This window comes from Schistocerca americana, chromosome 5, assembly GCF_021461395.2.
Source record: "Schistocerca americana isolate TAMUIC-IGC-003095 chromosome 5, iqSchAmer2.1, whole genome shotgun sequence".
Taxonomy (NCBI): domain Eukaryota; kingdom Metazoa; phylum Arthropoda; class Insecta; order Orthoptera; family Acrididae; genus Schistocerca; species Schistocerca americana.
Window position 1 is genome coordinate 369,255,709 of NC_060123.1, and position 23,178 is coordinate 369,278,886.

Consider the following 23,178-nt stretch of genomic DNA (forward strand, 5'->3'; position numbering starts at 1 on the left):
ACAAGAAACTTAACAAACTATGAGCCTATACATATAACCATGTCTTATTCGTGTCGATAAGACAGTATTTGTTAATTTATACGGATTGAACATTAATAAAACAGACAAATTGCAGGAACAGATTGCTGACTGGTAATGGAGAAGAAAAGGACCTGTGAACATGTCCGGAAATTCATCGTTGCCACAGTAGACGGCGCTGACGAATGACAGTTCCTCTGACGACGCGCCATGTGTGCCTTGTGTGTTGCAGGCTGTGTGATTGACGCAGCGTACTGTAAGCAGCAGAATAGTCCGATATTCATGCCAGGAGCAATCCGAGATGGTGTTTCTGTACAGCCATCCAGATGGAAACGGTCGAGAGGCAGCAGCGCTGTACCAAAACAAGTACCCTCACATCACACAACATTTCAATTCCTTTTTGGGCGTCCGTGTGATCATGGGTCCTTTCAGGCAGGCAAACGTACAGCGAGGCAGCTGACTGTGCGTACACCAGGTCCTCTGCGTGGTCACGGGTCCTTTTAGAGAGACGAAAATCTGAAGGGGCAGCAAGCTGCGTGTACACCAAGAAAATGGCTCAAATGTCTCTGAGCACTATGGGACTTAACACTTGAGGTCATCAGTCCCCTAGAACTTAGAACTACTTAAACCTAAGGACATCACACAGATCCATGCCCGAGGCAGGATTCGAACCTGCGACCGTAGTGGTCGCGCGGTTCCAGACTGTAGCGCCTAGTACCGCTCGGCCACTCTGGCCGGCTGCGTGAACACCAGATCGAGAGGACCAGGTTCTACAGGACACTGAGACCAACCCTAGTACAAGCTTCAGATCTGGTGTACGCACAGTCCGCATCCTCCCTGAAAGTTCGTCAGTCTGAAAGGGCCCACGATCACACAAACGCTCAGAAAGGGCTTGAAATATCGCTATGTGGTTGGTGTCTGTAAGGGTACTTGTTTTGGTACAGCTGTTTCCATCTGCTTGACCGTACACAAGATACCATCTCGGCTTGTTCCCGACATGAATATCGGACCATTCAGCTCCTTGCAGTACGCTGCGTCAATCGTACAGCTTCCAACACGCAAGGAACACACGGTATGAGGTCAGGGGAACTGTCATTCGTCAGCACCATCTACCTTGGCAACGATGCATTTCCGGACACCTGTTCATAGGACTCTTTCTCCTCCATTTCCAGTCGGGAATACGTCCCTGCACTAAGGCAGTGTCGTATTCAGTCTACATGCTTACAATATACTCACCGGCTGCTCTCTTGTTGACAGGCTACAGCTTGTACTGTGTTTTTGTGTTTGACTGTGACTGGATTCCTCATAACAGCACTACGGACATGGGCTTTATTCACAGACTGGCAGTATTTCACGGTATTCACTCTTTATCTAACTCCATGTTTCTGAAATAAACCGCTTTGAGCTGTATATGAACTTTTACAGGAACACGACCGGTTTCGTAACTGCAGACAGCCAGAAATGCGAGGTGTGCTCAAAAATTAACGGGAGATATTTTCCAAATTCGTGGCCTTTATAGTCCTATCCTCAAAAAATATTTGGTTATTACTTACAATCGAAAAAGGTTATGCGTGTTTTCGAGTGCTCGGCGAATTTTTGGTTTCGAAAACGATGGCTCAAAGAATCTGCATTAAATTTTACTTTAAAAATTGAATAAAGTGCAACATCGCATTCGAAATGTTGAACTGTGGCTTTTGGCGAATATGATATGTGCAAGACAAGAGCTTGTGAGTGGTATAATCGTTTCAAAGAAGTTCGAGAATTCGTTGAAGACGACGACTACCCCGGACGCCGTAGCACATCAATTGCGGACGACAATGTGGAAGAAGTAGAGGAAATGGTACTGTAAAATCGCTGAATCACCATCAGAGAGGTTTCTGATGATGTCAGCATATCCACGCAATTTTTTCGGATGTTTGGCACGAATCGTTTAGCAGCGCAAAGTTTGTTCCAAAATTGTTGAATCTGACAAAAACGACGTCGCTTAGACGTCGTTCACAAATTGCTGAATGAAGTTGACAACGATCTAGAACTTTTAAAGGAGAGTATGACAGGTGACGAAACATAGGTATACGAGTATGACGTCGAAACTAAGGCCCAGTCGTGCCATTGGAATCAGGCTGAAGAGCCAAGACTGTAAAAATTCTACAGGTTCGATCATATGTGAACGTTCTCCTTACTGTTGTCTTCGGTACCAATCGGATAGTGTGTCATTAGTTTCTGCCTTATGGTCGTACAGTCTATAAGGAATACTACCTGGAAGTTATGCACCGTTTGCGTGAAGCAGTCAGAAGAAAACCAGCATTGTGGCAGAACCACTTATGGAAATTGCGTCACTGCTGTATAATGCTCCCGCTCACACTTAAATGCTTGTTCGGGATTTTTCGGCAAAAAAAGAAAAAAAAAAAGTATTTGCCTTAGTGACCGTGTTCGATAGTAGATATTCCCCCTGCGACTTCTTTCCAATCCCCAGGCTGAAGAGAACTGTGGGAGGACGCCATCCTGCCACCGCTGAAGGCGCTGAAAACCCTAACGAAAAGTGATGAGTTCTGTAAGTGCTTCCAAGATTGGAAAAAGCATATGTAAAATATTCTCGGCTTTCTGAAGTACGCATTCTCGGAAAAAAAAGCACCACCGTTAGCGATTTTTCCTTTTTGTGGCGCTCTTTCCAGCAAAATAGAAAGAGACCTGCGTAGACGGGGTATAAGACCGATTTTTCGTCCGCCTAAGAAAATTAAGGAGATGATGCGCCCTGTTAATGGCCCTAGAGTTTATAATATCCCCTGTGAGTGTGGAAGCAATTATATAGGTCAGACGATTAGTACAATATTGTTCGATGAAATAAAAATTCTGTCCCATGCCTCCACGTACTGGGATTCTGTTATTAAGGAGGCTGTTGAAATAAGAATGACACAAAAGAATATACCATATGAGCTGTGCATCGAAACGAGCGCTTTATGCAGAGAAGCAGCAGAGACGTTCCTTCCAAGATTACGTTCCAAAGGAAGCAGTGGCGCCACCGGAGCACAGCAGCAGTGAAGACAGTCAGTTGCTCCTGACGATAACGATGGGGGTAATCGTCGAAAGCTCGAGATTTTATCCCGAATTGACGCGGCAAGAAAACCGAGATGTTTTACATATAAGTGCCGTCGCGAAAGACTTCGTTCCCATATTGGAAAAAGCGCTAGCACAAGTGTATTATATCTCAAGGGGATTACTTTGACCTCCACCTTCTCCAGTTTGCCAATGACACCGCCATCCTTGCCATTGCCCCCACCCTGCAGCGCTCCCAACACCTTCTCCAATCCCATCTTGACTTGTTCACCGCTTGGTGCAACCAGTGGTTGCTCAAGATCAATCCCTCCAAAACCCAGGCGATCATTGTAGGCAAAACCACCCCTTCCTTCCGCCTCCTTGAATTCTATCTCACCATCTATGGCCGTCCTATCGCCCTCACTCCCACCCTTAAGTACTTTGGCGTCACCCTCGACCGTCGCCTCTCCTGGACTCCCCATCTCCGGACAATCCAAGCCAAGGCATGCTCCCGACTCCATCTCCTCAAGCTCCTTTCCGGCTGTACGTGGGGTCTGGACCCCTCCACCATCCTCCACACCTATAAATCCCTCATCCACCCTATCCTTTGTTACGCCCATCCGGCCTGGATCTCTGCCCCCCTACCTTTTATAAATCCCTACAAATCCTTGAACGCCATGCTCTCCGCCTCACCTATCGCATCCATCTCCCCTCCCCCACGCGAATCCTGTACGATCTCATCCCCTTCCCCCACCTCCTCCTTTTCTCTGAAAGGATACGGATCCTGTACACTTCCCGCAAACTCGAACCTCCTCATCCACTTGTCTCACCCATCCTCTCCCACCCCTGCCCACTGCCGCACCTGTATTCCCACGTCCCACCCAGTCTCCATCTCTCCACCCTCCTTACCCTCTCCTAAGGTGGCTTCCGCCAGCTCCCCCTCCCTGATGATGTCCTCCTCCCCTCCATCTACCCCTCCTACCAACTTTGATCCTCCCTCCCTCTTCCTGTGTCTGTTCCTTTGGGCACCCTCCCTACCTCCTCCCTTTCTCCCCACTCCTCCCCCGGGCCTCCCCTCCCCTGTCCCTCTACTCCTCCTCCCATCTCCTCAGCCATTGGCATCTTTGTTCTCCCCTCTCCACCCCCACCCCTCTCACCCTTCTTCCCCTCTTGGCAGGGCCCCGGACTCGCACACGCTACGAGGACTTTCGCTCGCCGGAGATCATCGCCATCAGTGTCTCGTGTGTGTGACGTCGTTTTGTGTCGTTAGTGTCCACCGTCACGCTTCTACGTTCACTTGTGCCGTCGGATTCATCAGTGTTATGTGCGCCATGTCAACGTGTTTTCAGTGTCGTTATCGTCGAGTGTGAACGAAAAAATGGCTCTGAGCACTATGGGTCTCAACTGCTGAGGTCATTAGTCCCCTAGAACTTAGAACTAGTTAAACCTAACTAACCTAAGGACATCACAAACATCCATGCCCGAGGCAGGATTCGAACTTGCGACCGTAGCGGTCTTGCGGTTCCAGACTGCAGCGCCTTAAACCGCACGGCCACTTCGGCCGGCGAGTGTGAACGGCTCCGTGTTTTTTGTGTATCGGTGACCACTACTTTTTGCCCGTCACTATGTTCATTCTAATTCTCCATTCTGTGTACTGTTATTGTCAACACTATGGCTGAAGAGCGGTGTAGCATGCCGCTGACAGCCTACATGATTGTTCAGGTATTAAAATAATAATAAAGGAAAAAAATTACTTTGAAGCGAGAAAAGGTGATGTTGATGAATAAATAAAGATTCTTTAAGAAAAACAAAAATTCCCTTTACTTCTTGATCGCACCTCGTATGTGTCGTCCGGCGAACTCTCGACCTGTACCGAACTTGTAAATAGGGTTGTTATTACACAAATAAAGGAAGCGGAAGCACAATTCCAGCAACTGGATTTGTGGTGTAAAACGAAATGAACTAATTTGTGTAGCATAGCTAGCTGGGCAGAAAGCTCTGTGTATGCCCATTGTCAAAGGAAGAGGACGTATGCTTGAAACCAGTGGTAGTAAAGAGAGAAAGTAACAGTGAAAACTAGAAGTTTATTGACATAAGTACAAAGTCTTAGTTTTGTGCATAAGACTAATTGAATGGGCAGGCCCGCACCGTAGAGCGACTACTGGCGCGGGACCTGATAGCGAAGATGAGGACGGTCCTCCCGAGATGACAGCTGGGTAGTGGCGGCGGCCGCGCTGGTCTGGCGCGCTCCTCATGCTCAGGTGTCGGCTGTCGCGGCCTCTGCAGTCCGCGCCGTGGCAGAAGAGTAGAGCGGGCTACCGGTAGAGCAGGCAGAGGCTGCCGGCGGTCACACGCAGATGGCGCGGTCGCTGACGCTGGCGGTGTCCTGTGGCTGGCAGATGGCGCCCAGCTCCTCGTCGCCGCCGCTCGGCAGTTTCCTGCAAAACGTCAACGCACACGCTCATCTCTGCTGTTTGCCGGCGACACTGTGGTCTTCTCAGAGACGGCTAACGGCTTGGAAGAGCAACTGAAAAGAATGGATAGTGTTCTGAAAAATATATTACTGGAGTGTAAATCAGTATGAAGGCAGGGTTCACGAAAATAATACACGGAAGAGCCAAGGAAACTGTTACACCTGCCAAAAATCGTGTAGGGACCATGCGAGCACGCAGAAGTGACGCAACGCATCTTGGCATGGACTCGACTAATTTCTGAAGTAGTGCTGGAGGGAACTGACACCATGAATCCTTCAGGGCTGTCCATAAACGAGGGGGCTGAGGTCTTTTCAGAATAGAACGTTGCACGGCATCCCAGATATTCCCAATAATGTTCATGTCTGGGAAGTTTGGTGCCTAGCGGACGTGTTTAAACTCAGAGGAGTGTTCCTGGAGCCATCCTGTAGCATCTGGACATGTGGGGTGTCGTATTGTCGTGCTGGAATTGCCGTCTGAATGCACAATGGACATGAATAAATTCAGGTGACCAGAGAAGATGCTTACGTACGTCTCACCTGTCAGAGTCGTATCTAGACGTATGAGGGGTCCCATATCGCACCAACTGCACATGCTCCACACTATCACAGAGCCTCCACTACCTTGAGCAGTCCCCTGTTGACAAGCAGGGTCCATGGATTAATGAGGCTGTCTCCATACCCATACACGTCCATCCGCTCGATCCAACTTGAAAGAGACTCGTCCGACCAGGCAACATGTTTCCAATCATCATCAGTCCAATGTCGGAGTTGAAGGACCCAGGAAGGGCGTAAAGGTTTGTGTCGTGTCATCAAGGGTACACTTCTCGATCTTCGGCTCCGAAAGCCCAAATCTATGATGTTTCGTTGAATGGTTCTCAAGCCGACACTTTTTGATTGCCAAGCACTGAAATCTGCAGTAATATGCAAAAGAGCTGCACTACGGTCGCGTTGAAAGATTCTCTTCAGTCGTCGTTGGTCCCGTTCTTACAGAATTTTTTCCGGCCGCAGCGATGTCGAGGATTTGATTTTTTGTCGGATTCTTGAAATTGAAGGTACACTCGTGAAATGGTCGTATGAGAAAATTCCCACTTCGATACCTCGGAGATGCTGTGTCCCATCACTCGTGCGCCGACTATAATACAATGTTCAAACTCACTTAAATCTTGATAACCTGCAATTGTAGCAGCAGTAACCAATATAACAACTGCGTCAGATACATTTTTTCTTTTATAAGCGTTGCCGACCGGAGCGCCGTATTCTGCCTGTTTACATATCTCTGCATTCGATTACGCATGCCTATGCCAGTTTCTTTGTCGCTTCTGTGTAGTTCTTGAAATGCAGTTCCGCCCAGTCTTCTCGTATCGCTCTTTTCTGCTCACATGCGGCCTCAAATATCCTTCCATTGATATAATCATGGCTTGCAAGTATTCCACAAAGGTTTCCTACATGGTTCAAATCTGGACTAAGTACAGGCCAGGGAAAGACACCGATATTTTTGATTCTAGCAGAACCATACACAGATCCATTATCTTGTTAAAACATTAGAGGTTCGTCCCCTTGATACATGTTTTTCAGCAAACTCCAGTCTAACCTGTTGATGTGTGGGTGTTAATGCAGGTTTTTTCAGTCGTTTCGTGAATGCAAGATATTTGTTATGTGACAAAATTTGTCGCACATATCTGATATTTACTGGCAACTATATCTCAGCAACAAGTTGTCAAGAATAACTGCTTGTAGCTCTTGCTTTTTGCAAAAGCAACCCTTCCTATGCCTCATAACTTTCTACTTTGCTCGTATTTTTCGTTCTTTCCGCGTGGTGCGCCAAATCTAACAAAATTATCATAGTTCAATCTCTTCGCAATTTGACGAATAGAGTGAAGCATTTCCATGTATGTACCGATTTTTGTTTTTTCATCACATCATAACTGTTTTCTGCGTGGCATTTCCACAATTGTGGTTTAGGTACACAAAATTCACTACCACTGTCTGCAGTAAGGGCACTTACGCACACAGTAACACCGCACACAGCCGATTGTCTTCATTCCGAGTTCCAACGCCTACCACCTGAATCGTTGATGTCTTGTTACATACTGTACTAGTGGAATCAAATGGTTCAAATGGCTCTGAGCACTATGGGACTTAACATCTTAGGTCATCAGTCCCCTAGAACTTAGAACTACTTAAACCTAACTAACCTAAGGACATCACACACATCCATGCCCGAAGCAGCATTCGAACCTGCGACCGTAGCGGTCGCGCGGTTCCGGACTGCAGCGCCTAGAACCGCACGGCCAGCCCGACCGGCTACTAGTGGAATCAAATGCGATACCATTTGACTGCATTTGTCGGTGGAATGGATTTCATACTATTGTATATACATTGTGCACAACTACTCCAACCGACAATGTTAATTTTCCCACAAACATCCATGCCTTTACAGTTATTTTCACTATTGTGTAAGATGAAAATCAACAAATGTGTGATAACTTGTACAGACACCAGACAGTAGTTGACAGTTCAGGGGCATGAAAGGGAAGCAGTGGTTGAGAAGGGAGTGACACAGAGTTGTAGCCTATCGCAGATGTTATTCAATCTGTACAGTGAGGAAGCAGTAAAAGACGAAAGAGAAAAATCTGGAAAAGGAATTAAAGATCAGAGAGAACAAATAAAATCTACATGTTTGCCAATGACACAGAAATTACGTCAGACAACAAAGGGTTTGCAAGAGCAGTTGAACGGAATGAACAGTGTCTTGAAAGAAGCGTTTATGATAAGTCAACAAAAGCAAATTCAGGGTAAAGGAATGTAGTCGAATTAAATCAGACGATGCTAAGGGAATTAGACTAAGAGATGCGACACTGAAAGTAGCAGACTGGGCAGCGGAACAACTGACGTTAGCCAAAGTATGGAGGAAATAAAATGCAATTTGTCAGTAGCAACGGAAAGTATAGCGTTTCAGAAATATTTAACATAAAATTTAAGTGTTAGGTAGTCTTTTCTGAAGGTATTTGTCTGGAGCGCAGACCTGTACGGAAGTGAAACATAGACGAAAGGCATTTCAGACAAGAAGAGACAGACGCTTTCGAAATGTGGTGCTATAGAAGAATGCGGAAGACTAAATGGGTAATCGAATAACAAATGAGGAAGGTGAATGAAGAAATTTATGGAGCAACTTGATTAGGAGGAGAGATATGTTGACAGGGTACACCCTGAGGAGTCAAGAAATTGACAGTTAGGTAACGAAACGAAGACTGTGTAAGGCGAGGAGGGCGGAGGGAGGGGTGGGGGGACATAAAAACTGTAGACGGGCACCGCGACGTCAGCACAGTAAGCTACGCACATATAGAGATGGCGGTAGTATCCCATACACAATGTATAAAAGAGTAGTGCACCGATGGGGCTGTCATTTGTACTCAGGTGATTCATGTGAAAAGGTGTCCGAAGTGCTCATGGATGCATCACGGAAATCAACAGGCTTTCAACGAGGAATGGTACTTGGACGTTCCATTTCGGAAATCGTTAGGGAATTCAGTATTCCGAGATCCACAGTGTGAAGAGTGTTCCGAGAATACAAAATCTCAGGCATTCCCGTCACCACGGAGAATGCAGTGTTCAAAATGGTTCAAATGGACCTAAGCACTATGGGACTTAACATCTGACGTCATCAGTCCCCAAAACTTAGAACTACTTAAACCTAATTAACTTAAGGACATCACACACATCCATGCTCGAGGCAGGATTCGAAACTGCGACCGTAGCACAGCGCGGATCTGGAATGAAGTGCCTAGAACCGCTCGGCCACAGCGGCCGGCCGAATGCAGCGTCCGATGGCCTTGACTTAAAGAGAGAGAGCAGCAACGTCTACTATAGTTGTCAGTGTAGACAGACAAGCGATACTGAGTGGAGTAACCTCAGAAATCAATGTGGGACGTACGACGAGCGTATCTGGTAGGACAGTGCGGCGAAATTTGGCGTTAATGGGCTATGGCAGCAGACGACTGACCCGAGTGCCGTTGCTAATAGCTCCACACCACTTGTAGCGCCTCTCCTAGGCTCGTGACCATATCGTTTGGACCCTAGATGACTGGAATACCGTCGCCTGGTCAGATGAGCCCCGTTTTCAGTTGGTAAGAGCTGATAGTAGGGTTAGAGTATGGTGCAGACACCACGAAGGCATGAACCCAAGTTGTCAACAAGGCACTGCGCAAGCTGTTGGTGGCACCATAATCAAGTGAGCTGTGTCTATATCGAATGGACTGGATCCTCTCGTCCAACTGAACTGATTATTGACTGCAAATGGTTGTGCTCGGTCCCATGGAGACCATTTGCAGCCACTCATCAGCTTCATGTCCCCAAACAATTACGGAATTTTTCTGGATGACAATGCGCCATGTCACTGGGCCGCAATTGTTGGCGATTGGTTTGAATAACATTCTGGTTAGTTCGAGCGAATGATTTGGAGACCCAGATCGCCAGATATGAATCCCAGCGAACATTTAAGGGACGTAATCGAGAGATCAGTTCGTGCATAAAATGATGCATCGCCAATATTTTCGCAAGTATGGAAATCTGTAGAGGCAGCATGGCCCAGTGTTTTTCCGAAGATGTGTGGACGCCATGCCACCTCGAGTTGCTGCACTACGCCGAGCAAAAGGAGGTCCAACACAGTATTAGGAGGTATCCCATGACGTTTGTCACCCAAGCTTATGTTGCTGTGCAGCAGTTATGCAAAGATGAAGCGGCTGGCACAGGATGAACCAGGATAGAGAGCTGCACCAAGCCAGTCTTTGAACATGAGACCACAACAACAATCTAAGACGAAGTACAGCTGTAGGAAAACTTCAGCATTCGTTACTAAGATGGACAAACTCGTTCATTTTTGGGAAAGTTTTTAGTGATCCGTTCACGTTTTTTCGTTCACCGTTTCTTTTCTCTAATTGTGTAATGCTGCATGGAATTTTAAAAACGTCGAAAAGAAAAATTAGAAGAACTGTATGCACAATAACAAGACCGTACCCAGGAAATGGGGGACGGGGAACTGGGAGTGGCGGGGGGGGGGGGGGGGGGGAGGGGGATGGAGGCAGATGAGCCAGATCATGTTAATTAATTGCTAAATAATTATGAGATTCCACTACAAATGGTTCTACATAAGCTTGCTGTACTCGTATGCCATCTATTGCTAAGGACAGTAATTTTCGTGTAAACAGTAAACCGAAAAATAACGCGAAATGGTGATTTTTAGAGACATAACGAGAGAATGGCGGGTTTTGTGAAATTCGCAAAAATTGGCGTTTTAGACTTTCCAGTGTACACTGACGGAAAAGAAATCGGACCACCAAGAAGGAGCTATGCGACGTAATCTAAAGTTGGTAGGTGTGTTTCTGCATCTGAAAGATGATGTCTATTCCCATTTCGCTCCAGGCGCATAAGCCTGGCGCTAGTAGCGCCACTACGAGGTTGCAAATCAGGTATGCTTTAAATACAGGCTGTAACAGTCGTGAGCGTTAGTACCTTTCAGACTGGACGTGGTCAGCTGATGTTATTCAAGAGTGCTTTTAAGGCGACAAAGGCGGCATTACGAACCTCTCACCGATTGTGATCCAGGTCGTGTAATAGAACTAAGAGAAGGTGGACGTTCCTTCTGTGAGATTCCAGAGAGACTGGCAGGAACGTAGCCACTGGGAGCAGTGGTCACAAGACTGTACGGTCGCAATAAGACCGTGCTCCGGTTGGCCACGTGGTACTACCGAAAAGGCCATCGTGTTCGGCGTATGGCTCTGGCACATCGTTCTGCGTCTGTAACAGCAATCTGAGGAGTAGTTGGCACCTCAGTGACACAAAGAACTGTCATAAATTGGTTATTTCGAGGACATCACGGAAACGGAGCCCTGTAGCGTGCATTACATTGACCCAACCATCGCCGTTTGCGACTTCAGTAGTGCCAAGCGAGAGCTCATTGGACGCTGCTGCGTTGCCTGATGGCAGCTGGTTCTGCCTCACTGAAAGCGATGGCCCTTTGTTGGTTAGAAGGAGGCCAGTTGGGGGCCTGAAAACAAGCTGTTTGTGTGCTAGACACCCTGGACATACACCTGGAGCTAGAGTCTGGGTTGTGATTTTGTATGAGAACAGCAGCACTCAATGCAGATTTATACGTCAGTTTGGTGAGTCAACCTATTGTGCTACCATTCATGAACAGCACTCCAGCGAGAGTTTTCCAACAGGATAACGCTCGCCCACATAACGCTGTTGTATCCAACATGCTCCATCGAGTGTCGATATTTTGCCTTGGCCTGTTCCATCACCAGACCTGTCTCCAGTTGAGCAATTGAGCATATATGGGACATCTTTGGACGACAATCCTATGTCATGAACAAACAGCATTAACTGACCAATTTGCAACAGGCATGGAACTCCAACCCACAGACTAACAATCGAAACCAGTACAACACAATGCATGCACGTTTGCATGCTTGTATTGTGAACATTCTGACGTTTACGCCGGTTATTAATGTACCACAATTTCACATGTGCAATGGCTAATATCGCCATACAGTGTTAATCACTTGAATATCTTATCTAAACAAATGTATTCCGAAAATTTTATTACTCTACATTCATTATTTTTCCTTCAGTGTCGTTATTGGTTATTGGCAACTGATAGTAACTCAACACTGAAATCTAACTTTTTTCTCAAGGATGAGATTTCCTTATAATCGAGAATAGCAGTGGATTTCCCGCCTAATTCCCTCTAGATGTAACATCAAAAGAAAATACTCTACTTTCAAAATATTCCATCATGGTAACAATGGTAACAGTTTCAGTCGCTGTCGTCACATTATCCTCCATCTTTTCATAACAAATCGCTCTCAAACTGATTTCTTAGAGACCTTTAGTGTAGTGTAAAAGAATTTTTCCCTTCATGTTTCTCAAAAGCTTGCTAATTTCAGCACCGAAAATTCCTTTTCACACAGTAATTACGCCATTTAACTTGGAAGAGAGGTATCGGTTTTGTTCAGCGACATCACATTTCACGACACTTCAGTGCAATGAATCAGACCAAAAACTGCGAGTTTTAGAGAGATCTGTAATGTGGTGTATCAGTTAAACTGCCTGTTATAAATACGTTCCCCATATTTATTGAATATTTGAACTTTTCAGTATGATTCAATCATTGCAGGGTCAGACTTTGCAATGCTAATTTGACTTATACTTCCGAGTTAGTGAAAGGTTTTGTTAAATATATATAATTTCCAGAAATGTAATGTGTTTGCAGCAATGGACACCAAAAAGCTATTAGTCAAAATCGACCCTACACAGTGTGTGACTGAATCAGAAATAAGACATTATTAGTAAGCACAAACTGAACATGAAAACTGATATAAGTGTATGTTTTATTCTACAAAAGTATCAGAATTCTAAGTAATCAGCAGCTACATGTCTGATGAAGACACTAAAAGTGACATAATTAAACAAACGGCAGTTCTTTCTTCATCATCATTTCATCCCCATCCGGGGCGCAGATCGCCCAATATGGCGTCGAATGTAATAAGACCTGCACCAAGGCGGCCGGACCCGCCCCGTAAGGGGCCTCCCGGCCAATGACGCCAAACTCTCATTTCCATTTTTTTGGGGGGATTAATGCTAGAAGGAACTAAAACACCATTTCATCCTTGTGTTATATCCATTCTCGTCAGTGCCGACAAATTTGTTTGTTTTGATAATATTTCATTACGGCCAAAAACGTTTTTCTTGATTAACGGAAAATCTGACTTTTGCGTTGTGTCTCTTTTGTAGCAAGAGTGCGAAAAATCTCTTACTTCGACACAAGGATGCACTACAAGTATGACGGACTGTCACATCCTTTCAAATACTCGATTCCATAACACGTCCACAAAGTGTTCCTGCATCCTGTTTTCTGCTGCATAAACCGATGGTTTAAGGTGTCTCATTCATAAAATCCAAAGGATTGAGATTAGGAAAAGGTGCAAACCGTGGAACTGGTCCCTCCCATGTTTCTTCTTATTTGCGTGGACTCATTTTCTAGGAGAGTGTTCTGAATACAGTTCCTTCAGGCAGCACCTGGAGGACGTGATGGGGTTATCTATGAACTTACCACACAGTCAGGTACAGTTCCAGCCCCCAGATGCTGACGTCTACACTGCACTGTGGCACACTGTAACGGCTCCAGGTTCCCTAGTGGATGTATGTATGTATTGAACTGGGGGCCTAGAAACGATGGAGAGGCTTCGTCCCCGCCATAGCCCGCAGTGGTACACAACCCCACAACAGGCTAAAGCAGTCCACTCACCCCACCACCACCCCAGAGCGAACCCAGGGTTATTGTGCGATTCGGCCCCCAGCCACCCCACGTTAACGTCTCATACCAGACGCGTGTAACCCCAACGTTGGCGTGATAGAGTAATGATGGTGTACGCGTACGTGGAGACAGTGTTTGCGCAGCAATCGCCGACGTAGTGTAACTCAGGCGGAATAAGGGGAACCAGCCCGCATTCGCCGATGCAGATGGAAAACCGCCTTAAAAACCATCCATAGGCTGGCCGGCACACCGGACCTCGACACTAATACTCCGGGCGCATTCGTGCCGGGGACCGGCACGCCTTCGCGCTCGGGAAGCAGTGCGTTAGACCACCCGGCTAGCCGTGCGGGCTCCCTAGTGGATAGACAAAGGTAAATCCACTCTTGGAAGCACCTGATTTATTTATTACGTTCGGCCTAAAACGGAGATTCTGTTCCCATGCCCAGCAGGTGGGGTATGGGCGTCTAACTCACGGTTCTTGGCGGCGATGCACTGTCGTACAGTCATTTACGTCCGTCACATTTCAGTGCTCCCTGGGAGCAGAGCGACATTGGATGGTAAACATTCCTAGCCAGCGCCACAGCTGCGTCAAGTGCTGATGCTACAGACTGATATGGCGACGCTGTGAGCGGAGTGTGTCCAAGTAATGGCAGGGTACAGAAATGATGGCCTCCAGGGTTGAACCCCAGTCCTCGATATGTGGCTGGTAGTACCTGATGATGGTAGATGCGAAGCAGACCAGTGCCTAGACGGATCCCAGTTCAATTCTCAGCCCATTGAAACTGATGATAGTCCATAAGGCTGCCTCTGCTGTACGATGGCGGTCGATGGTGCGTGCCTCACTGAGTGTGGTGCAGCAACGATGATGTTCTGGTGCTACATAGCGGTAATATGTTGCACAAATCACAAGCTATGTTGACCCAAACAGGCAGAAATGTAAGGGCAGCTGAAGTTATTGCACGTTGACAATAGGCTACGTACTCAACATCACTCATCATAACAAAACTTCTGATATGCAACCGCAGGTAACGGCTAAGGATTGTATGGGTTGTTACGGGGATAAGTGTAGATATTTTTATACCAGTGTATGGTACCTTAAGTTGTACACACATTAGTGGGTTAGTTATTTTTCTCTGCGTCAAAGTCTTCGCGTAGGAACGTCACAAACCTTACGACCTGATGTTTTTTCTCCATGATCGTAACTGTACCACTAAGTGGACTATGGCTCTCAGTATAGACTAATATTTTTGCTTCACGCATCTACACTTCAACACCTGACCTGATGCACAGGATAAAATAAGCATTAATGCCTTTCTCTTGCCACATGTACTTTCAGGTATTACCCAACGAGAAAACATAAGAGTTGTAACAGCTGTAACTATTAGTCTGCAAATGCAAATACTGATTTCATGTTGTCCAGTAGACCGTCCTCAGTCACCAATAGAAATATCTGCACTTATATCCATTACACTTTGTATATATTCTAAAAAAAAAAACGTCATGTGGCAATGCAAAACGGATGTTGTCTTGTGTCAGTTGGCACATATGGAGGGGGAATATTTTTAAAGTACTCTTCAAAATAATGGAGTTACTACATCGACAAAGTGCAACAGGGCTGAAGGACGTATACTGAAGTGCACTGTTGATCGGAAGAACATTGTTGTTGTTGTAGTCTTCAGTCCAGAGACTGGTTTGATACAGCTCTCCATGATACTCTATCCTATGCAAGCTTTTTCATCTCCCAGTACCTACTGCAACCTACATCCTTCTGAATCTGCTTAGTGTATTCTTCTCTTGGTCTCCCTCTACGATTTTTACCTCCCACGCTGCCCTCCAATACTAAATTGGTGATCCCTTGATGCCTCAGAACATGTCCTACCAACCGATCCCTTCTTCTAATCAAGGTGTGCCACAAATTTCTCCTCTCCGTAGTTCTATTCAATACCTCCTCACTAGTTATGTGATCTACCAATCTAATCTTCAGCATTCTTCTATAGCACCACATTTCAAAATCTTCTATTATCTTTTTGTCCAAACTATTTATCGTGCACGTTTCACTTCCAAACATGGCCACACACCATACAAATACTTTCACAAACGACTTCCTGACACTTAAATCTATACTTGATGTTAAAAAATTTCTCTTCGTCAGAAACGCTTTCCTTGCCATTGCCAGTCTACATTTTATATCCTCTCTACGACCATCATCAGTTATTTAGCTCCCCAAATAGCAAAACCCCTTTACTACTTTAAGCGTCTCATTTCCTAATCTAATACCCTCAGCATCACCCGATTTAATTCAACTACATTCCATTATACTCGTTTAGCTTTTGTTAATGTTCATCTTATATCCTCCTTTCAAGACACTGCCCATTCCGTTCAACTGCTCCTCCAGGTCCTTTGCTGTCTCTGACAAAATGAAAGTGTCATCGGCGAACCTCGAAGTTCTTATTTCTTGTCCATGGATTTTAATTCTTACTCCGAATTTTTCTTTTGTTTCATTTACTGCTTGCTCAATATACAGATTGAATAACATCGGGGATAGGCTACAAACCTGTCTCACTCACTTCCCAACCTCTGCTCCCTTTTCATGCCCCTCGACTCTTATAATTGCCATCTGGTTTCTGTACAAATTGTAAATAGCCTTTCGCTCCCTGTATTTTACCCCTGACACCTTCAGAATTTGAAAGAGAGTATTCCAGTCAACATTGTAAAAATATTTCTCTAAGTCTACAAATGCCTTTCCTTATTCTATTTTCTAAGATAAGTCGTAGGGTCAGTATTGCCTCACGTGTTCCAACATTTCTACGGAATGCAAACTGATCTTCCCCGAGGTCGGCTTCTACCAGTTTTTCCATTCGTCTGTAAAGAATTAGTGTTAGTATTTTACAGCCGTGACTTATTAAACGGATAGTTCGGTAATTTTCACACTGGGACTGGAATTATTATATTCTTCTTGAAGTCTGAGGGTATTTCGCCTGTCTCGAACACTTGCTCACCAGATGGTAGAGTTTTGTCAGGGCTGGCTCTCCCAAGGCTATCAGTAGTTCTAATGAAATGTTGTCTACTCCCGGGGCCTTGTTTCGGCTTAGAATACCAAAACGTAACCAAAATACGATACCGAAAAACTTGTTACTTGTTTATAATCTCGAGGCCAGGATGTGCCGACAATCATAGCACAAGTAAATCTTGAAGTAATCTGTGTAAGAAAATTGTATTTAGAGCTGAGCTATATTCAAGCAAGTTAACCCAGATAATGCATCTTCATTAAGGTCAAACTTAGCTAGGCACTTACTACGGCTCACGAACAGAAACCTATAGACCATAAAAATCCGCACAATAACTAGACAAAAATCTGGAAAAATATCGACATAACGATACCAGCAACCAGAATAAGCTCATTACGGTATGAGATTGTAAACGAAACGATAACAGCAGGAGAAAAGCAGTACAAAATGAAGTTTCGATCAACGTCGCATTGTATGTAATGACACTTGGTAGGTACTCTTACACATGCGTTCATCCACAGAAATCAAAGCGAAATTCGAAGCTGGACGAAGAAGCAGTTTGCATTTCCGAAGCAACGCCAGACATAACGCACAAAACCAAACAGGTCCACACAATGCACCCAAACCAACAAACAGCAGTTGCAATTGGTTTTTCGGTCAAGTTGCACCACACTAATCTTCTTAGCAAAGAACTGTATAATACGAGGCCTGTTCAGAAAGTAAGCTCCAATTGATTGCCAAATTGAAACCACAGTGAACATCAGAAATGTTTTACTTGTAACAACTAGCTACACCTTTCAGCTACTTCTCTACGTAGTCGCCGTTCTGACTTAGACTTTTGTCATAGCGTTGTACCAACTTTTCAATAGCCTCATCATAGAAGGCAGCCGCCAGTGCTTTCCGCCAATTTTCCACGCTGGCCTACACCTCGTTGTCTGTGTCAAAATGTTGTCTTCAAAGACAGCGGTTCATGTGACCAGAGATGAAACTCAGGGGGAGACAATTGCGGACTGTATTGTGGGTAATCTAACATTTCCATTTGAAAACGATGCAGGAGCATCTTCATTGCCCCTGCAGAATGCGGCTGAGAATTGTCGTGAAGACGAAACAGCACGACAGTTATGTAATGTTAGCTGCATAGCTTCAGGCGAAGTTTCTCACCAGGCCCTCGTACTTGGCGGCAGACACTATTTTCTAGACATCTTTACGCACTCACTGCGAACTCAGAAATGAGAAGAGCGACGTGATGCTAACTGGGGTTATACTAGAGACACTACCCAACACATCTGTGCAAAGCTTTATCGGATTTTCATAGTCGTTTCCATTTCGCGACCGATCGGAGCTTACTTTCTGAACGCCCCTCGTATATCTCACGGCGCAGCGGCAGTGCATAAGGAACGTAAATATAACAGGAAATGGTGCCAAAACTCTCTGACGACTACCATTTTTGCGGAGTAAGCCCTTCCAATACTCAAACAACGAACTGTAGTAATCGGTATGAAGACTTTTTATCCTCTTCACTTCAGAGGTCAAATAATATCTCCTCTGACCTCATTTTACTGCTGAATTCGCGCTAGAGCTAAACTTTCGGAAATCTAATAATTAGTTTGAACACACCTGAAGATACCTACAGATGGAAAAGAAGAGCCAGGTTTTTCTCTCCCTAACTCTGTCGTTGCCAGCCAGCCGGAGTAGGCTGACCACTGCAAAAGCACCTTGCGGATATTTATCATATTTGTTTTCATCTCTACGTTGAGAGATTAACAGAGGCTCAAACCTTTAGGCACCTGATCATTAAAGCCAGGTGATCAATGAAGATGGACGAGCGATGTTACGCTTAGAAGAAAATTATTTTACTAGAGAATGATTTTAATATATTTGTAAAGTAAGTTTATCGTTTTCATTACTTCCAGTACCATCTTAAATAAACATAGAGAAGACGTTATTTTAAGTCAGAAGATGGTTTATTTATGAATAATGTTAAACTTCAACTTACTTGGTAGTTTTAATGTACTTTTACAAAAAAATTGCTACGCATGAAGCAAAGGGATAAAAATCCACCAGAGGCAAAAAGAGCCTTGATATAACTGTAGCATATCCGACTAGTCAAGGTATAGTGAAGTAACACACATGGGCCAAAACTCGACACGTGTAATTCAGTGATAACCAAATAACTGTAGAATTTGTTGTGATCATAGAGAATCGCGTCTGGACTAACATGTGATGCTCAACTACAAATGGCATAAAAAGAGCTCCGAATTCGTTTCAAACTTGTGCCACCTCTGAAAGCAATCGCGTGTGAGGTGGATCAGTACTTAAAGACGCTTAGTCAGCATTCCGGAAATGTGGATTTAAAAGTCCCACCTGACCATCCAGATTTTGATTTGCTACGGATACCCTTAGTTACTTCAAATGAATGTCAGGATGGTTCCTTCAACGAGATCAAGGCTGATTTCTTTACAAATTTTGCTCCAAATTATTTAGTCCTCCTTCACTAATGATTTAGACAACAAAATGAGTTCAAACCCCCCCATTCACCATGGACCTTGCCGTTGGCGGGGAGGCTTGCGTGCCTCAGCGATACAGATAGCCGTACCGTAGGTGCAACCACAATGGAGGGGTATCTGTTGAGAGGCCAGACAAACGTGTGGTTCCTGAAAAGGGGCAGCAGCCTTTTCAGTAGTTGCAAGGGCAACAGTCTGGATGATTGACTGATCTGGCCTTGTAACAATAACCAAAACGGCCTTGCTGTGCTGGTACTGCGAACGGCTGAAAGCAAGGGGAAACTACAGCCGTAATTTTTCCCGAGGGCATGCAGCTTTACTGTATGGATAAATGATCATGGCGTCCTCTTGGGTAAAATATTCTGGAGGTAAAATAGTCCCCCATTCGGATCTCCGGGCGGGGACTACTCAAGAGGATGTCGTTATCAGGAGAAAGAAAACTGACGATCTACGGATCGGAGCGTGGAATGTCAGATCACTTAATCGGGCAGGTAGGTTAGAAAATTTAAAAAGGGAAATGGATAGGTTAAAGTTAGATATAGTGGGAATTAGAGAAGTTCGGTGGCAGGAGCAACAAGACTTCTGGTCAGGTGACTACAGGGTTATAAACACAAAATCAAATAGGAGTAATGCAGGAGTAGGTTTAATAATGAATAGGAAAATAGGAATGCGGGTAAGCTACTACAAACAGCATAGTGAACGCATTATTGTGGCCAAGATAGATGCGAAGCCCACACCTACTACAGTAGTACAAGTTTATAAGCCAACTAGCTCTGCAGATGACGAAGAAATTGAAGAAATGTATGATGAAATAAAAGAAATTATTCAGATAGTGAAGGGTGACGAAAATTTAATAGTCATGGGTGACTGGAATTCGGTAGTAGGAAAAGGGAGAGAAGGAAACGTAGTAGGTGAATATGGATTGGGGCTAAGAAATGAAAGAGGAAGCCGCCTGGTAGAATTTTGCACAGAGCACACCTTAATCATAGCTAACACTTGGTTTAAGAATCATGAAAGAAGGTTGTATACATGGAAGAACCCTGGAGATACTAAAAGGTATCAGATAGATTATATAATGTCAAGACAGAGATTTAGGAACCAGGTTTTAAATTGTAAGACATTTTCAGGGGCAGATGTGGACTCTGACCACAATCTATTGGTTATGACCTGTAGATTAAAACTGAAGAAACTGTAAAAAGGTGGGAATTTAAGGAGATGGGACCTGGATAAACTGACTAAACCAGAGGTTGTAGAGAGTTTCAGGGAGAGCATAAGGGAACAATTGACAGGAATGGGGGAAAGAAATACAGTAGAAGAAGAATGGGTAGCTTTGAGGGATGAAGTAGTGAAGGCAGCAGAGGATCAAGTAGGTAAAAAGACGAGGGCTAGTAGAAATCCTTGGGTAACAGAAGAAATATTGAATTAAATTGATGAAAGGAGAAAATATAAAAATGCAGTAAATGAAGCAGGCAAAAAGGAATACAAACGTCTCAAAAATGAGATCGACAGGAAGTGCAAAATGGCTAAGCAGGGATGGCTAGAGGACAAATGTAATGATGTAGAGGCTTATCTCACTAGGGGTAAGATAGATACTGCCTACAGCAAAATTACAGAGACCTTTGGAGATAAGAGAACCACTTGTATGAACATCAAGAACTCATATGGAAACCCAGTTCTAAGCAAAGAAGGGAAAGCAGAAAGGTGGAAGGAGTATATAGAGGGTATATACAACGGCGATGTACTTGAGGACAATATTATGGAAATGGAAGAGGATGTAGATGAAGATGAAATGGGAGATACGATACTGCGTGAAGAGTTTGACAGAGCACTGAAAGACCTGAGTCGAAACAAGGCCCCCGGAGTAGACAACATTCCATTGGAACTACTGACGGCCTTGGGAGAGCCAGTCCTGACAAAACTCTACCATCTGGAGAGCAAGATGTATGAGACAGGCGAAATACCCTCAGACTTCAAGAAGAATATAATAATTCCAATCCCAAAGAAAGCAGGTGTTGACAGATGCGAAAATTACCGAACAATCAGTTTAATAAGCCACAGCTGCAAAATACTAACACGAATTCTTTACAGACGAATGGAAAAACTGGTAGAAGCCGACCTTGGGGAAGATCAGTTTGGATTCCATAGAAGTACTGGAACACGTGAGGCAATACTGACCTTACGACTTATCTTAGAAGAAAGATTAAGAAAAGGCAAACCTACGTTTCTAGCATTTGTAGACTTAGAGAAAGCTTTTGACAATGTTGACTGGAATACTCTCTTTCAAATTCTAAAGGTGGCAGGGGTAAAATACAAGGAGCGAAAGGCTATTTACAATTTGTACAGAAACCAGATGGCAGTTATAAGAGTCGAGGGACATGAAAGGGAAGCAGTTGTTGGGAAGGGAGTAAGACAGGGTTGTAGCCTCTCCCCGATGTTATTCAATCTGTATATTGAGCAAGCAGTAAAGGAAACAAAAGAAAAATTCGGAGTAGGTATTAAAATCCATGGAGAAGAAATAAAAACTTTAAGGTTCGCCGATGACATTGTAATTCTGTCAGAGACAGCAGAGGACTTGCAAGAGTAGTTGAATGGAATGGATAGCGTCTTGAAAGGAGGATATAAGATGAACATCAGCAAAAGCAAAACGAGGATAATGGAATGTAGTCGAATTAAGTCGGGTGATGATGAGGGAATTAGATTAGGAAATGAGACACTTAAAGTAGTAAAGGAGTTTTGCTATTTGGGGAGCAAAATAACTGATGATGGTCGAAGTAGAGAGGATATAAAATGTAGACTGGCAATGGCAAGGAAAGTGTTTCTGAAGAAGAGAAATTTGTTAACATCGAGTATAGATTTAAGTGTCAGGAAGTCATTTCTGAAAGTATTTGTATGGAGTGTAGCCATGTATGCAAGTAAAACATGGACGATAAATAGTTTGGACAAGAAGAGAATAGAAGCTTTCGAAATGTGGTGCTACAGAAGAATGCTGAAGATTAGATGGGTAGATCACATAACTAATGAGGAAGTATTGAATAGGATTGGGGAGAAGAGAAGTTTGTGGCACAGCTTGACCAGAAGAAGGGATCGGTTGGTAGGACATGTTCTGAGGCATCAAGGGATCACCAATTTAGCATTGGAGGGCAGCGTGGAGGGTAAAGATCGTAGAGGGAGACCAAGAGATGAATACGCTATGCAGATTGAGAAGGATGTATGTTGCAGTAGGTACAAGGAGATGAAGAAGCTTGCACAGGATAGAGTAGCATGGAGAGCTGCATCAAACCAGTCTCAGGACTGAAGACCGCATCAACAACAACATGAGTTCAAATTCCCTCTGCTCCTTATCGAAAACAACTGTGTTCGTTGAAGTACTGCACTGTTCTGCTCGTTTCTATTCTAGTAGCTGTAACGACTCATTTCTTTTCTACTAGCTGTAACGATAGCAAGACAATTATTAATGCAAAGATAAATTTGTTAATATCGAAAAGAAATTTAATTTTTATAAAGTTATATATGTTAGTGGAACCTGGAAAGTAGGCAGAGAATAGGCTAGAATCTTTTGAAATGTTGTGCTGTAGGATAATGGTGAAGATTACGTGGGGGATCAGATAACTCGTGAAGAAGTACTAAATTGGGGAGAAGAAACGGTTATGGCAAATCTTGACTGAGAGAAGCAATCAGTTGATATCCTGAGACAACACGAAAACGTCTATTTGGAACAGAAGTGAAGTGTGTGATGTGGGAGTGCCGGGAATGGTGGAAAAGAGTGTATAAATTGTAGAGGTAGGCCAAGACTTGACTGCAAACATTAAGTTGCAGTACTTATGC

At 44.4% G+C, this 23,178-nt stretch overlaps 1 protein-coding gene across 2 annotated transcripts in view; it reads right to left on the reverse strand.

The window, feature by feature from the left end:
• Positions 1-5,115: 5,115 nt before the first annotated feature.
• LOC124615849 overlaps positions 5,116-23,178 on the reverse strand; it is a 446,573-nt gene continuing 428,510 nt past the window's right edge. For both annotated transcript variants that reach the window (XM_047144004.1, XM_047144003.1), the window contains one exon: positions 5,116-5,489. In XM_047144004.1, coding sequence (XP_046999960.1) covers positions 5,399-5,489 — 91 coding nt within the window. In that variant the 3' untranslated portion in view covers positions 5,116-5,398. The remainder of the gene's footprint in view (positions 5,490-23,178) is intronic.